Source organism: Gracilinanus agilis, chromosome 6 (assembly GCF_016433145.1).
Source record: "Gracilinanus agilis isolate LMUSP501 chromosome 6, AgileGrace, whole genome shotgun sequence".
Taxonomy (NCBI): domain Eukaryota; kingdom Metazoa; phylum Chordata; class Mammalia; order Didelphimorphia; family Didelphidae; genus Gracilinanus; species Gracilinanus agilis.
In genome coordinates, this window is record NC_058135.1 from 237,881,981 (window position 1) to 237,898,088 (window position 16,108).

The 16,108-nt window shown below is 38.5% G+C and overlaps 1 protein-coding gene across 1 annotated transcript in view; it reads left to right on the forward strand.

The window, feature by feature from the left end:
- The first annotated feature begins 195 nt into the window (after positions 1-195).
- The window catches only part of IPO7 (importin 7), a 52,360-nt gene continuing 36,447 nt past the window's right edge, over positions 196-16,108 (forward strand). The window contains exon 1 of the mRNA XM_044681820.1: positions 196-422. Coding sequence (XP_044537755.1) covers positions 196-422 — 227 coding nt within the window. The remainder of the gene's footprint in view (positions 423-16,108) is intronic.

Sequence of the window (16,108 nt, forward strand, 5' to 3'; positions counted from 1 at the left end):
GGGGGCACCGCCGGCCCGAGGCAGCGGCCGCAGAAGGGCCGAGGCCGGGGCTGACCAGAGAGGCGGCGCCTGGGCCCGGCCTGGCCCGACCTGGGCCGGGGCCGGGCCTGGGGCCTGAGGCGGCGGCGGGGAGGAGGATTCGGCCTCGCGGGAAGGGCTCCCCCTGAGGCGGGGCCGCTCTGTCCGCCCGGACACATGGCCCGGACACTCCGAGGTCGGGCCGGCTTGGGCCTCGCCGCCTCCGATCTGTCCCGGCGCCCCGGGCCACGTTGGGCCACTCCTCCAGCAACGTCTCCCGGGAAAGGGGCCGGGGCCAGGGCTGAGCAGGGGCGCATCCCGCCCGGCCCCTGCAGCAGCCAGGTTGTGGCTGGGGCCGTCGAGTCCCCACCGGACCGTGCATTCATCCCTGCCCAGGATGTCTGGTAAGGACGGCAAGCTGGTCTAGGCACAACCAGGCGGCTGCAACTCTACAGGTGTGCGTTCTGTTGCTTCTGGATGGACCAGATGACCTCTTGACCGGCCCTCCCCCCAGCCTCACCATCCTAGGATCCCAAGAGACTTGAGGTTAATAGACCTGGCCTCTGGTCATTAGCTCCACCATCACTGATTGACTGCGTGACCTTGGGCAATGATTCTCACTGTCCCTGTCCCTCCCCCCATTCCCCCCATCAGCAGAATGGGGATGATTCCTGCTCTACCTGATCTACAGGGTTGCTGGGGTCAGAGGGCTTGAGAGATAATGCATTGGACTTTTGCCTCACAACCTCTCGTTCCTCTCTTTAAACAAATTAGCACCTGGAAATAATTTTGGTGACACTTAATAGTACCTTTATCAGGTAATAACGGGGCCTAATTCCTGTGGCCAGTCTTGTCAGAAATTTTGATGTAACTTCTTAAATTGTACCCTTTTTGCTAAACTTCAGAACATTTATACACCAGCATTCCTTAAACAGTGGGGATTGTAAGTGATGCATGCTTACTGTTTGCTAAGAATTTTATTTTATTCTCTTTCACTGTTGCTACTTCCAAGGAATACTCTGTTAGGTAAAATTCTTTATTTCATTGATGGTATGGCCTTTAGTGAATCATTTGTACTGATTCATCAGTGAGTACTGGATGTTAAGTTTGAGATGACTAGAGGACATCCTGTTGTAGATGTCCAATAGGCAGTTGACAACAAACCTAGAAGGTAAGTAGTACAAGTAGTATCCACACATAATAATAGTATTTTCCATATCTGTCAGTGTAAATGTTAATGAAAGCATTTTTGAATCTCCTGTCACACTTTGAAAGAGAAGTGAGGCAGCATGCATCACTTTACATTTTCTTTTGTCAGACCTATCTATTTCTGAGGCCATGCACCTGCCATCTCTAGAGGAGGCTGAGAGACTCATTGCGTTTGTAATACACTAGATGTTATAGAGAATATTAGAAGATTCTTGACCTCAAGGAACTTCATCTTTCAAAAAGTTTTAATTTGGAAATAGTTTCTCTTTTATTGTTAGATCCTAATGTCATTTTCAAAACTTGTTACCTCTGATTTGTAAAGGTTGCTTTGGATTAGACTCTGCTGTCATACAAAGGCTCAGGATTGCTTCTTCATATTGAGTACCTCAAAGTCACCTTGGGCAAGCAAGCTGTCAGAGGGAAGGAATTTCTACTGTGAATATCAGTATTAATGGTTTTTATTTTGTGATACACAAGCGCTATGGTTAATATAGTTCTTTTTCTACATCACTTTGGAGTACTATAAAAGTTTTAAAGAACTGGTTTCTTTCCTTTAAAAAAAACCTTTGACTCAATAATGACATAACTGTAATGGTTAAAAACCTATCTTGTGGATCTGCTAATTTAAGAGATGTAATTTGAAAGGAAGATGGGGGAAGGTAGACTAGATAGCTAAATATAGTCCATCAAATTTAATTTGTTTAACATTCAAATATTGAATCCCTTAATCAGTCAGCAAACGTTAATCCTCCTCACTGTCAAGCACTGAGCTATGCACTGGGGACAACAACAAAACAAAAGGGCCCCTGCTCTTAATATGTATTCTCTTGGGGGAAGACAAGCACATGGATGTGTATAAAACACATTAAAAAGTAGATACAAAGTAACCTTGGGGGGGAAGGGAATAGCAGTTAGGGAGAAACTGGGAAAGGCAACTTATAGAAGGTGGTACTTGAGCAAATTTTGAAGGATGCAGATGTATGGAAATAGAAACTGCAACCAGGCAGGTATGGCAGGATCTCAAAGAATGTGAAGGGGAGTGGCCTTTACTAAGGCTGGTCAGGTGGGCTAGAGCCAGCTTGTTAGATGGACAAACACTGGACATGAAAGAAATGGCACCTTGGACAGAGGGCCCGATTTGAAGTCAGATGACCCAGATTTAAATCCTGGTACTTCCACTATGTCAGATCACTTTGTCTCCTGTCCTCAGTTTCTGCATGTGTACAATAAAGGCAGCGAACTAGATGAACTTTAGATCTTTTCTAGCTCTAATTCATTGGTCAGAGTAGAAGCTAACCTCCAATTGTGTTTAGAAGATTTGAGGTAGGCGATCTGCAGCAAAGCTTTTTACTATTCAGTTATTCTGGATAACTCTTACTTCAGTTGAATGAACTTTTCTTATGCCCTGTTCCTGAATTAGGGTTTGATGGTACTGCCACATAAACGGAAGTCTCAGGCTTCTCAAGGAGCTAACATTCTATTGAACTCTTAAATATTCAATAAGTTCCATTTACTTTTAGTTTGCTAGAAACTCAGTCATAGGTAGGATTGGCCAGAGTGAATTAACATAACACTTAACCCTGGTGGTTGAACCATTTACAGATATTTTGCTGTTTTTATAAAGACTTTCTTCACATGATCCTTCAAATGGGGGTGGGGGGACAGGGATCCATAAAATTAGCTATAAAATGAGGAAAACATAGGTTCATGGAAGGGAAGAAACTTGACCAGGAACTGAGACCCTGAGCCTTTTTACATCCAGTCAGCTTTCCTTTATAATATGCTGCCTCTCAGTGGCTTTTGGATATTCTAAACACTGCTGAATCCTCAATCTTTGTCAAAGAAATTTTTGGCATCTTGCCTGCATTTTGTGACCCAGTTGACATTTAAGTTTTGCATCTTTTTTGAAAGTTTATGCCAATTTACTCTTCTTTTTTTTTTTTTTTAAACCTGGAAAACTGATGTAGAATGTGTTCCCTGATCTCTGTTAGGGCCTAGCTACTACCAGTCCTTCTTTGCTTTTAGCCTTTTCTGGGCAGCTCCCTTTGAATTTGGTTAACTAGTTCATCAGCTGGAAAGATGATTAGGAAAGAAAGTTAGGAAGCACTCAGATATATCTTCATTAGAGGCTTAAATATAGTAAGAATGAGGAAATGATATTTTGTTTTGGATAAATCATGTTTTGGAAAAGAGAAACTGTCAGCTGTGGCATAGTGTTACATTCCATCGAGGTCATTTTTCATTGATTTGGTTAAGAGGAAAATGCAATTGCTATATGGATAATCTACAGGATAAAACTATACTTAGTCATTGTCTATCCCTAACTAAAATTTTTTCAAACCACTTTTATGTTCATATATTTATGTTGGTGATAGAATAAGACTGCAAGAGAGCAGTAGTCTGGTGGAAAAAACGACTCTGCAGGAAGCTGGTACACCTAGGGCTCTAATCTCAACCCTGCCTAATGCCTCGCACCTGGGAAGCACTTCTTAATAAATTTTTGGATTGAATTTCTAAGTTGTCAGTCCTTCAAAATCTGACCCCAACTTTCTCTCTTCTGATATCTTATCTCTCATTTCCATGCTTTGGTTAGCTTTCTTCCACCCCTGAAATGCACTTCTTTACCTCTCACTTTTAAAGTCCCTTGCAATGGATACCTGTGACATGGAGCTTTTCTTAAACCATCTCCAGTTACTAGTACCCCCCGCCCCCCAAAAAAATTATCTTGTATTTCTTTTGTATATGTTTATATATACATACTCATTGTATGATAGAATGTAAGCTCCCTGAAGACTAGGACGGATGGCTTTGTTTTTATATCTTTGTGTCCACAGTATCTGGAAAATGCCTGCCACATAATAATGCTTAATAAATATTTGTTGCTGAAAATCCTTTTTGGATCCTTTTCCTGATCTATAAAATGAAGATGTTTGACTAGTTGATTAATGAAAGTTTTAATATTCTATAATTATATAAGAGAGGGCATTCTGCCAGATTGGTTGAAGATTCAATTAAATAAATATGACATATTACATATTTTCTCTATGGAAAAAAGCCCATGGCCTCTTAACAGGCCAGATTTATTACTTGGCTTTATTGAATTTACCTGAAGGGATGAATGAAAATGCTTTCATTAAGCATTTACTATAAATTTCAAAATCTTCATTTCATAGGCACTGTAAGTTCTCTAAAGGGACTTTTAATTTTTTCTATCCCCTGTACCTAGCATATTTCCCCACATATCACAGTGGCACTCAACAAATTGGATATGCCACACTATGCTAGTGTGGTCAAGTAGGGAGGGCTGGATTTGGAGTCTCAGAATATGAACTTAAATACTGGCTTTGATACTTAGGTCCTTTGTGACCTTGGGCAAGTAGCTTAATCTCTGGGCTTCAGTTTTCTCTTATAAAAAATAAGAGGTGGTTTGGGCTATTTAGCCCAAAATCCTTTGAAAGTCTGATGGTACAGTTGTCTAGCTCATCATCTTGATGTCTTTATGAATGTGCATATAATTTTCCTTTAACTATAAGGATCAAATGGCAACACAATTGAATAGTAGCACTCACATATAAAATTGTTTCTGTACACACACCTTGATATTTGTTTTTGTTCTTCTGACCTCATGGACCATACCATCCATGGGAATTTCTTGACAAAGCTACCGGAGTGGTTTTTCCTTTTCTAGCGAATTAAGGTAGACAGGGTTAAGTGACTTGCCCAAGGTCATACAGTTAAGTGTCTGAGGCTGGTTTAGAACTCTGGTCTTCCACATCTTTATCCACTGAGCTATTCAGCTGTTGCCTTTGATATTTATAAGTGGGGAGGGGAGGTTTATTGTCAACTTTTTAATTCAGCTAAACATTAGAGATATAGAGACAAAAAGAGAGCATTCCCTGACCTTGAAGAGCTTACAAATCTATTATTTATTCTCTTAGAATACTTTAAGGAGGGTTAACTTAGAAAGTGACCACGTTTTGAAATATACTGTTATTTTGAGTCCGAATGGAATCATCACTTAATATGTAATTAGAAAGTAAGTGTGCATGTAAGGAATTTCATTTCCTCAGATTCTCATTTGGAGATACTGAAAATCTGTCTTAGAGTGACTTGTTAGCCAGTGTCCCTAGCACAGTGAAGTTTTTTTCCTCCTTTAATTGTAATATTATGAGAAACAAAAAAACAAAGCCTGGAAATGCAGTTATATTGGAGTAAATTTTGGGCTCAAAAGGGAAGCTCTATTGGGCTTCTCAAGTCTGCCTGCATTTCTCAGCTCTGACTTCTAAAGTCTTGTGCTTCATTTTCCTTAATTCCTCACACTGATGAAATCATAGTTCAAAAAAATTGCATTATACCTGTCTCACAGGGCTCTTATGTAGGAGAGCTTTATAAACATGAACTATTAAGTACTTGCTAAGAGCAAGGCACTGTGTTCTTTTTAATACAAAGTTGAATTAAAAAATTAATTTCTTCAGGGGATAGATAAAAAAATTTGTTGATTTGTTTTCAGATGTCTGGCTCCTGGTTTTCCTTATTATCTGTTGGGCCACTCCTACTCAGAGTCCTTTGCTAGATCAGCACCCATAGTACATCTCCTAATTGTGAATGTGCCTCTAAATCTCCATTCTGGCTTGCCCTCTTCCCCTCTAATTCTCTTTGTTATTCATTCGTTTCAGTCATGTCCCTGTTCAGTCAAAACTGCAATCAAAAATGAAATCTACACCACTGTCTCATCTCTTCTCCAAGCTAAATATCAGTCAATGAGAATTTATTAAGTACTGTGCTAGGTGCAATTTGTAGGACAGAAGTGAATCACACTATGCCCTTAAACAGCTCAGATTCTGTCTGTTCCAAACCAAGACTTCCAGACCAGCTTTGCTTGCCTCTCTCCTCTAGCCTCCTCCCCATCTTGCTGCCCACACCCCCATTCAGTGGCTTAAAGGAACTGTTAGAGATTACACTCTTCTGATTAGTGATTAGCTCTCCCAGACCTCTATTTTAGGAGAGGCCCAGCTTCATATAATTACCTCCTTTCTGATCACCTCCAGTTCTGGAACTTTTGACCATCTCTAAGAAAGTATGAACACAATTTTACTTTAAAAGAGAAACTTATATCATTTTAAAGGAATAGCACAGACAAAACCAAAATCATTCTGATTTGATCAAAATTAAATCAGATGCCATTATTCCTGGCTAGGATGTGTCACTCTATTCCCCTAAGGACCACCTCCTCACTATTCCCATTACTTTTCAGATCACTGTTTTTGTGTCATATTCCTTGTGATCCCATTTGGGGTTTTGTTGGCAAAAATACTTGCCATTTCCTTCTCCAGCTTATTTTTTAGATGAGGAAACTGAGGCAACTGGGGTTAAGTGACTTGCCCAGGGTCACATAGCTCATAAGAGTCTGTTATCTCAGGTCCACCTGATTCCAGGTCTCCATTCATTGCTCATTTACTGACATTTTAGATAACATTCTTTAAACTCATTTGAACCATATAGCCACTTTGTGAGGTAGGCACTAATAGTATTATTTTCTCCTCTTTACAGAGGAGGAAACTGGGACTTGTAGAAGTTAAATGAGTAGTCCAGTTTACATAACTCATACCAGAGGTGAGACTTGAACCCATGTCTTTTTTACTAACAATTCCAGCCCTCTGGCCACTGCTGAACTTCTGTGGAAATTTTTACACGCTAATAGGAGAATTAAGATGTTTTAGAAATTGATATAAGCAAAAACTGATTTCTGTTTTTATCACCAGTGCATTGAATATTGTCTCTGACACATGGTAGGCATTAAAGAATTGCTTGATGGTTGATTAATGTAACAAAATTTTGAATATAATAAATGCCTTAGAATGGAAGGTATCAACAGAGTGCTATAAGAGATCTCAGCCCTACCTGGGAAAGTAAAAGATGAGCTTTGAGTGATGATTAGGATTTTACTGAGGTTGGGTGAAAATAATGGGACTACTAGAGGTATGGGACACAACTTGACTCAAGCAAATGCTTGTAAGAGGAAAAGTTCCTAGAATCAGTTTGGCAAGATTATTGAATCTGTCACAGAGAAATAGTTTCATTCACTTTTTACCAATAAATACTTGGTTTAGCAAGTTTTTTTCACAGCAGTAGAAAAAGAGTTTGAAAAAATGTGGAGAGCATTGCCTTATTTTCCACTGTAGCCCTTCCCTACTCCTTAGAGGGACATTATTTATATTAATAAAATAAGAAAAAAGATTCAGCAAAACTAATGGGAAAAGTTTGTTAGTATCCTATCCCCTACTTTTGCAAATATATCTTTGCAAATATACATGTGGGAATGGGAGTACAGCGTAATTTTTAAAGTTGCATTGCTTTTTTTAGTATCACTTTTTCCAGAATACGCAATGAATGTAGTTTTAGAAAATTGTGTAAATATTTGTCTAGATTAAAAGTCTTTTGGGCAGCTGTCATATTTAATAATTGCTCTAATATTCAAGAAAGGTTGAAGTTAAAATAGTGATCTTTTGGGAGCAGGTTTTTCATAGCACAAAACACATACTGCAACAGACAAAGAATGCAGATGGGGATAGGGGTTTGGTGGAAACTCATCATCATTCTTTGGAAAATTCAAAGTGTATAATCTGGACAGTTGAAAAGTGTGGGTTAGGGAAGGGCATATTATCTTTAAGAAAAGGGAAGTGGGATTTTAAGCAAGATTTGGATTTCTGAAGTGTCTTTTAAAGAACAAAAGTATAAAGTTGCCCATATCTTAAAATAGATATGATTGTAACTGATATGAAAGCTTAGGAATGCAATCATTTCATCTGGCTGCCTGCCAGATGATTTGGTATGGTACATGTTAAATTTTATTTTGCAAATCTTTTAGAGACCAAATGCCAAATTGCAACTCTCACATTGCATGTGAGCTGGGGGGGGGGGGCTCCCCTTTACCTCAGACAGGGGAGGGAGGAAGTGCTCCCATTGGGCTGCTGGGCAGAGGGGTGGGTGATATGAGAAATATCTTAAGGTGCATATGGAGAGGGGGAAGGGAGCAGCTCCCTCTGGCATGCATGCCATAGGTTGCCAACATGGTACTAGCTATTTGGGGTATAGTGTAATTTAGCTTGACATTCAGGGCCCTGTTTCGTGTTATTTACTAGCAAATATATAAAGGAAAATTTCATAACATCTCTCACTGGGAGGGGAACTCATTACCTCATGAGGCAATCTGTTCTGCTCTGAGTTCTAGGTTGGTTTTTTTCCCTAATGCTATAATTGTGCTTTTGAATTCAGTTTTTTAAAAAACGTATGTATAAAGCTTCATTTATCTGTATTACTACTACTCAACCCAGTGGTGGCCTACCTTATTGATCTCTTTGTTTCTTTACTGTCCTTCTGCTTTCCCTTCAGCTTTGTGTTATCCTCACATTTTAAAGCGTGTCATCTATACTTATAAGTAATTGTTAAAACTGATAAACAGGTGGGGCCAAATAAAGATCCCTGAGTAACTCACTAAAGATAGTCCAAGTAGAGATCTATCCATCAGTTAATCAGGAGGAAGCTTGAGCCAATGAAAAGAACACTGAATTTGTAGTGAGAGGGCTTGGATTCAAAGCTGAGGTAAGTACCCACTTCTGTGCTCTTGGACAAGTTCTAAGTCTCAATTTTTCTCATTTGTAAAATCGGAGACTTACATGTACTAGATGCCTTCTGAGTTCCCTTACAGTTAAAAATTTATAATCTTATGATGACTCTTTGAGCCTAGCTATTTATTTGGTTCCAAATCAATGTAATTTGCTCCATATCATAGGAGAAACTAAGTGGCATAGTGAAGAGAGCATTGGACTTTGGGAGTCAGGAAATCCCGTGTTCTAATCTTGTTTCAGATGCTTATATGCTGTGCAGTGGGTTGGTCACTTACTCTTTTAGTCTCAGTTTCCCCATGTAAAATGGAGATAATAGATGAGGAACAAATGAGAGACAAGTTTAGGTAAATGGTGTCTTAATAAAATCTATAGCATTTGATCCCTTGTCAAAAAATGAAATAAATTGAGCACAGCATTTTCTGTTTTCAGTGAAGCTAGCAGAATGTCTGCTAAAGATTTAATTTAAGTGCTTATTGATCAAGTCTGTTATTTTAAAACTTTAGGTGATCTAGCTCATGCCTGATTTATCACCCAGTCCCTTTAGCACAAACCTAGTATACATTTTAGAGGTTTTCAAGCTGTAAGGAAACTGGCCATTTTTTCTGCTCTTATATTTTACAGGTGAGGGAACTAGGACCAGAAAGGAGCAGGGCTTGCATGACATTTTCTAGCTAGTTAGTAGCAGAACTAACATTGGAACTCCCAATGTCCTCTAATTGAAGTGTTATTATATACTGAAAAATCTGCAGCAATTCAAAACCTAGGTAGTCAAATAAAATCACCCTCGCCCCCTCCATTTTCCTGATAATATGTTAAGAGAGAATATGCTTCCCCCAAAAAAGTCAACCAAAGAGAATAAATGAAAGTTAAAGTGACATTTTCTAAGTGGAATTCATGGATATGGCTTTTTATATTATCAACTCCTTAGCAGCTCTGCATTTGTAATTAAACTTTTTCATCCCTAGTAACATTTCATTCATTTTGTGGTGCTAAATATTTACCAAATGGTATGGTATTTCTTCTGAAGTAGACCTTCCTTCATTGCTTCCCTCCTTCCCTTTCTCTCTCCCTCCCTCCCTCCTCTCCCTTTTTCTTTCCCTGTCTCCCTCCCTTCCTCCTTCCTTTGTAGAGGGGGCATAGATTATTATTGGCTATTAATTTTATAGGCTTGATTAGTGTTGTGTAAGGGGAGAATAATAAGCATACTGTACATACAATAAAATGTTTTCGAAGAGTATATTTTATAAGATTAATAATAATTACCATTCTTAGAAGAAAACAATTCCTAATGTTGCAATATAGCATAGTGGATACTACTGAATTTGGTAGATAGGAAAACCCTTGGATTTTTTGACAGTTCAACAAAAAGGTCATCCAGTGACACAGCATGTTTAGGAGAATGCTTTGAGGAAGCTTTGCTCAAATACCAGATTAATATGCTCTAGAAAAGGTGTTCCTAGCTTCTTCTATAGCCCTCCCTCCTCCTCCATGGCAAATAAATTGCTATTAAATATTTATATATGGTGGCTATTCTATTATTCAGTCAGTATAAAGGAACCCAAACCAACAATTCATAACTTGAAGTTATTTCTTGCCATTTGACAATAATAGGAAGAAGAACAGATTGATTGAAAGGCAGCAGGGTTCAGTGAAAAGATTATGGAGCTTGGAGTCACACATTTGAACTGTAGTCTCAGCCAGCTCTAACATGTATTAACTTTGTAGTTAATTTAGAGCTAACAATATTAACCCTAAACTCCCTATCAAGTGTTGGTTACAAAAATAAAATGAGATCAGCTGTGAAAGTCTTTTGACAGAAAATGCTCTGTAAATCTAAGGTCTCGTATTTAGTTACAGTTCTCACTAGTATTGAGGTCTGATTTTCCTTGAAGACTTTGATGATTGAAAGACATTAATTTTTTCAGTCTTGAATTAAATTTTAACACGTAAAAGTACTGCCTTGAATAATTGACAAATTTTGAATGGCTTATACTTGATAATACCATGAAACAAAGAAATTCTGGTAAAACATTAAGTAAAGCTTTGCTCATAGCTACTTGTACTAGCTCTAGTCCATTTTTCATATCTGGAGTTTGTGTCATTCCCATAAAGTAGTGCTGAGTGTTTGTACTTCTGAAGTCTTTTTTGACTTTTGAGGAGGGCAAAATCTTGAGATTAAAAATAATCTTTTGAGAGCCAGCTTCAAGGTGGCAGGATCAGTTTCTTCCCTTCTAGTACCTTATAGGATCATATATTTTAGAACTAGAAGGGACCTTAGAGGCCATAAACTCAACTCTCCTTTTACAGATGAGCAAACAGACTGAGATTGCTTAAGGGACTTCCTAGTGCTACATGAGTAGTGTTTGTGGCAGGATTTTGAACCCAGGCCCTCCTGAATTTCCCTATCCATTTTGCTTCTTCCGGTCTGTTTATCTCAAGCTCTGACCACTCATCCTCATCTCTGTGCAGTTCAAATGAGCATGTTCCTTGTGTCCTCAGTATTCCTGCTGTTTTTTTAGCTTTCTCCTCAGCTGAAACCTAAGAGAGTATTGAACAAAACTGAAAATGATGGCTGTGTCTACTACAGATTTGCTATTTATCAACTTAATACTACAGCATGGCAATCCTCTTAACTACTGGATTCTCCATTCCATTCCCCACAATGGCTGTTCCAAATCAGTCTCAGATAAGATGTAAAGAGCTTTGATCCCCTGCTGCCTTTTTCAGATTTCCCCCCACTATCATTTTCTCAATCCTTTTTTTAATCTCATCTTTTATAGATGGATTTCTTCCAGATAACTATGAAAGGATAACAGCCTCTCCCATCCTGAATAATTAGATATGGTCATAACCCAAGTTATTGTCTTATCTCACTTTTTCAACCCATCAGCCACCATCTATTGAAGAACTTTGTTTCAGAAAGGGTGCCAAGGTGGGACATAAAAGAAAAGCCAAAGCAATCCCAGCTCAAGGAGATTACAGTTTAATGGGATGGAATCCCTGTGAATAGTCACATATAATATAGAATTGAAACAGTTTCTCAATCACCATCCTTTTTGACTTTTGTAGGTTTCATATTGTTGACCTGTAGTGTTATTGCCACCCACAGGGCAAGTAAGCCAACATAGCTAAAGTAGCAGGGCACCCGGAGGGAGAGACAGGAGGTTTGTAGCAGGCAATTCAAATCACCACCAGTATGTATTTACCCACCATCACCTTTCCTCAGATCCCAATAAAGATAGCCCTGGATTAGGGGTAGCAATGTCCCCAAGGTTACCGACTGCTTTTACTTTGGAGAAGGAACCCATCTTCCTAACAGCCTATAATATCTGCTGAACAATTCAACTTGAGAAACTGATAAGATTTTACAAGGAGAAATCCATATTTGTTAAAGATGAATCTGTTAAATGAATTTGTTAAAGATCTGCTTTGCCTTTAGGCACAGCCATAGGACTGTTCCATCTCACTTGGAGCTAAAGCCTTTTATAAAAGTTATCCCTTCCCCCTTAGAACGGAAGGTCCTTGAGAGCATGCAGACTTTTACTTTACTATTTGTATTTTCATACTTTATTTGTTTGCAGTTGTGACTCCATTTGAAGTTTTCTTGGCAAAGATACTGGAGTGGTTTGCTGTTTCCTTTTTCAAATCATTTAACAGATGAGGAAACTGAGGCAAATGGAGTGAAGTGACTTGCCTGGGGCCACACAGCTAGTATCTGAAGCCAAATTTAAACTCATCTTCCTGGCGCTGGGCCAGGTGCTCTTTCTGCTGTCTTAAATTCCTATATACTTTGCATATAGCAAGCCCTCAATAAATGCTTATTTATTCATTACATTTATTTTTTTTTAGCTTGGAATCCATAGCCCTCATTGAGGGCAACAGTCATTATGGATAAGGGGCCAGCTTTCCTGGCCACCAGCTGCCACTATTAGACAAGTAAGCCCAATAGCTCCAGCAATGGCAGTACCCTCAACCCCACACCTGTTCTTCCTGCCCAGACCTCACAGCCATTAAATTATCCCAGTAAGCAATTCTTATGGAGACTTCTGACCTGGTAATTTCATCAGTGAGTGCTACTATAACCTTTAATTTCTCAGGCAACCATAGCTTCTGAAGACCAGGAGAATAAAGCTCTTGGCACTGTCAGATGGTTCCCCAAACAGAAGCAAATATGATTTTTAATGGTAGAAATAATATCAAGGAATATTTGTTACCATCTGTTTTGCTGCTATACCCTAAGTACCATGAAACCTTTCCATCTGACTTAAAATGGAAGCCTTCCATATGTTTTGTTTATCCCATTAGAATATGCACTCCTGGGATCAGGGACTGACTGACATTTCTTTTTGTATTTTTAAAATTTGGCACCTAGTAAATACTTAATGATGACTGTCATTTTATTCATTCTGTAACTAAATGAAATTCTCAAGAGGCCGTAAATATTTAATTTATTATTTGGTTGCTCAAGAAAATCTTAACTAGCCAGTGTCCTTTCACAGCCCTAACATATGCCAAAAGAACACAATCACCTAGGCAGGAGCTGGGCCAGAAAAAAAGTCATAAGCCAAAGCAGCTGAGCAAGAACATGGCCAGAGGAAAAGAGCAAAAAAAAAAGTGAACTTCTCCTAGCATGTCTTATATGCCCCTTGAATCATCATCATCCAGTCTTTCCCAGGACATCTCTGTTTTGGAAAAAACAGTCACAAAGAAGATGGCTCAGAGAGGGATCTCTGGAGGACATTAACACACCCCCTGGCTGTACCACCATACTTTCCAAAATGGGGGCTAGAGCTGACTGACTTTATTACCTAAGAGAGTTCTTATTTAAAGATAAATAAGGAGCAAGTTTCTACCTTGTCTGCAAAAGCCAGCCTTGTGAGATACCCCTAAACCTATTATTCTTAAAAAAGAGCAAAGATCTAGACAAAAAGAAGGGAGGACTAAGCCCAGTTTTGGGGGGGGGTAGAGAGGGGGCCTCGGAGAGTGGCTTGTTTGTGTCTTTAAAAATCAAAGTTTTCTTGAAGGGCAAAAGGGAGAACCATTTCACAATTCAGTATAACAACTCATATTAACTTTTCTTGAAACTCCTGAATACTACTCTCTCATCTCTGAGGTCTTTGAGGCATTATCCTTTAGCTTACCTGCATTTCTGTGCTTTCTTAGTTTGCTTTGCTGGATCATCTAAACATACCCCTAAAAAAAGGATGTACATCTACCTTGGTAAACTCAAAACTTTCCTGGGATGTCTTCTGTCCAGTTAATCTTTTTAATTCACATTGGTTTAGTTATCATCTCTATTGTAAGGTCACTCTCAGATTTAGATTTCCAGACTAGTCTCTTTCTTGAGTTCCAGTGACTGTTGGACATTTCAAATTGGATGTTCCATAACTTTTTCTAGCTCATGTCTATTCCATATAACAAAGAAGGAAAAAAGAAGAAAAACTAATCAATCTATTCCCAAACTTACATCTTTCTTCTACAGCTAGTTTTCCACTTCTTCAAACAGTCCAGAGGTACTATCTTATAGCTTTTCTTCCAATAGAAGCTTGGGAATAATAATTTTACAGCTTTTAAGTTTTCTATTATTTTGTTCCTGGTATGGCTTCTTTGGTTGATTTTCCAGCTAGAATGATTTTTCTCAAGTATGAATCTGACTTGGGAACTCTTATTCTACTTAGTAGAATACTTCAATATTTTCTCTGGAATCAATTATGGCTTTTCTGTTCACCTAGACCCAACCTACATTTCCAGCTTTTATTACACATTATTCTCCTTTCTACACTCTAGCAAAGTCTGACAAACTGGCTGTCTCTGTTTCTGACACAAGGAATGAACTTCTATATTCTGCCTCTGTGTTCCTTGCACTTGAGGGATTCACAGAATTCCTTAATTCCTTCAAGATTGAGTGTAAACACTTAACTTTCTACTTGAAATCTTTTCTGATCCCTTTACCTGCTAATGCTGTTATTCCCTACCCTGTATTTATTTTATATTCTTTATTTTTATGTACATGTCATCTTCCCTGCTAGAATCTAAGCTTTTTTTCCTTGCTCTAAAAAACCTGTAACAGTTGTAGAAGGCTGACTTTCCTGTGTCATACAAAGAAGTTCCTTGAAGGAAGAAATAAAGTGGATTTTTTTTTTAATTTAAGAATTTTTATTTAATTAATTTGTAGCATTTTTCCATGGTTATAGGATTCATGTTCTAACCTTCCCCTCCTCCTAACCCCTCCCATAGCTGAGCACAATTCCACTGGGTTTTACATGTGTCATTGATCAAGACTATTTCCATATTATTGATATTTGCACCAGGGTGCTCATTTTGAGTCAGTATCCCTAATTATATCTCCATTCTCCCATGTGATCAGGCAGTTGTTTTTCTTCTGTGTTTCTACTCCCATAGTTCTTCCTCTGAATGTGGATAGGGTTCTTTTTCATAGGTCCCTCATAGTTGTCCTGAATCATTGCATTGTTGCTAGTAGAAAAGTCCATTACATTCAGTTTTACCACAGTGTATCTGTCTTCTGTGTATAATGTTCTCCTGGTTCTGCTCCTTTTATTCTGCATCAATTCCTGGTCATTCCAGTTCACATGGAATTCCTCCAATTCATTATTCCTTTGAGCACAATAGTATAGAATCTAAGCTTCTTGAGAGAGCAGGAATTGTTCATTCTTTTTGTTTATATCCACACAGCCTAGCATTAATGTCTGATATAGTAGTAGAGTTTGCAAAATGCTTATTAATTGATGAAAATTAATTCAAATGGATGAGAAAAAAATCATGACCAGACTTATTTCCCTCCTTATTTCCATTGGTTTTTTTTACCTTTGTATTGTCAGTGCTCAGTAATAGATATTTAATAATAATAAATGTTTATCTCTTACTGTAAGAGAAGGGAGGAAGTCAAAGATGATCCCATGGTTTTATACCATTGGCAGAAATAGCAATATTCAGTAGGAAAGCTAGTTTTTTGAGTAAAGATAGGTTGAGTGTTAGATATGGGAGCTCAAGAAAGAGGTGACAATGGAATTATCCTAAGATCGTAATTGAAGTTATGATAATAGGAGGAGAGGAGTATAGATAGCAGAATGCCTAAGACGGAACCTTGGTGGAGTATGTATTTTTAAGAGCTCTAAAGAAGTAGTAAAATTAGCTATTTTAAATGAATTGTTATTGATATCTTTGGAGTTTTTTTTACATGATCTGCATTTTCCAGCATATTACTGTTCCTCCCTTACCCCTTAGCCATCTCT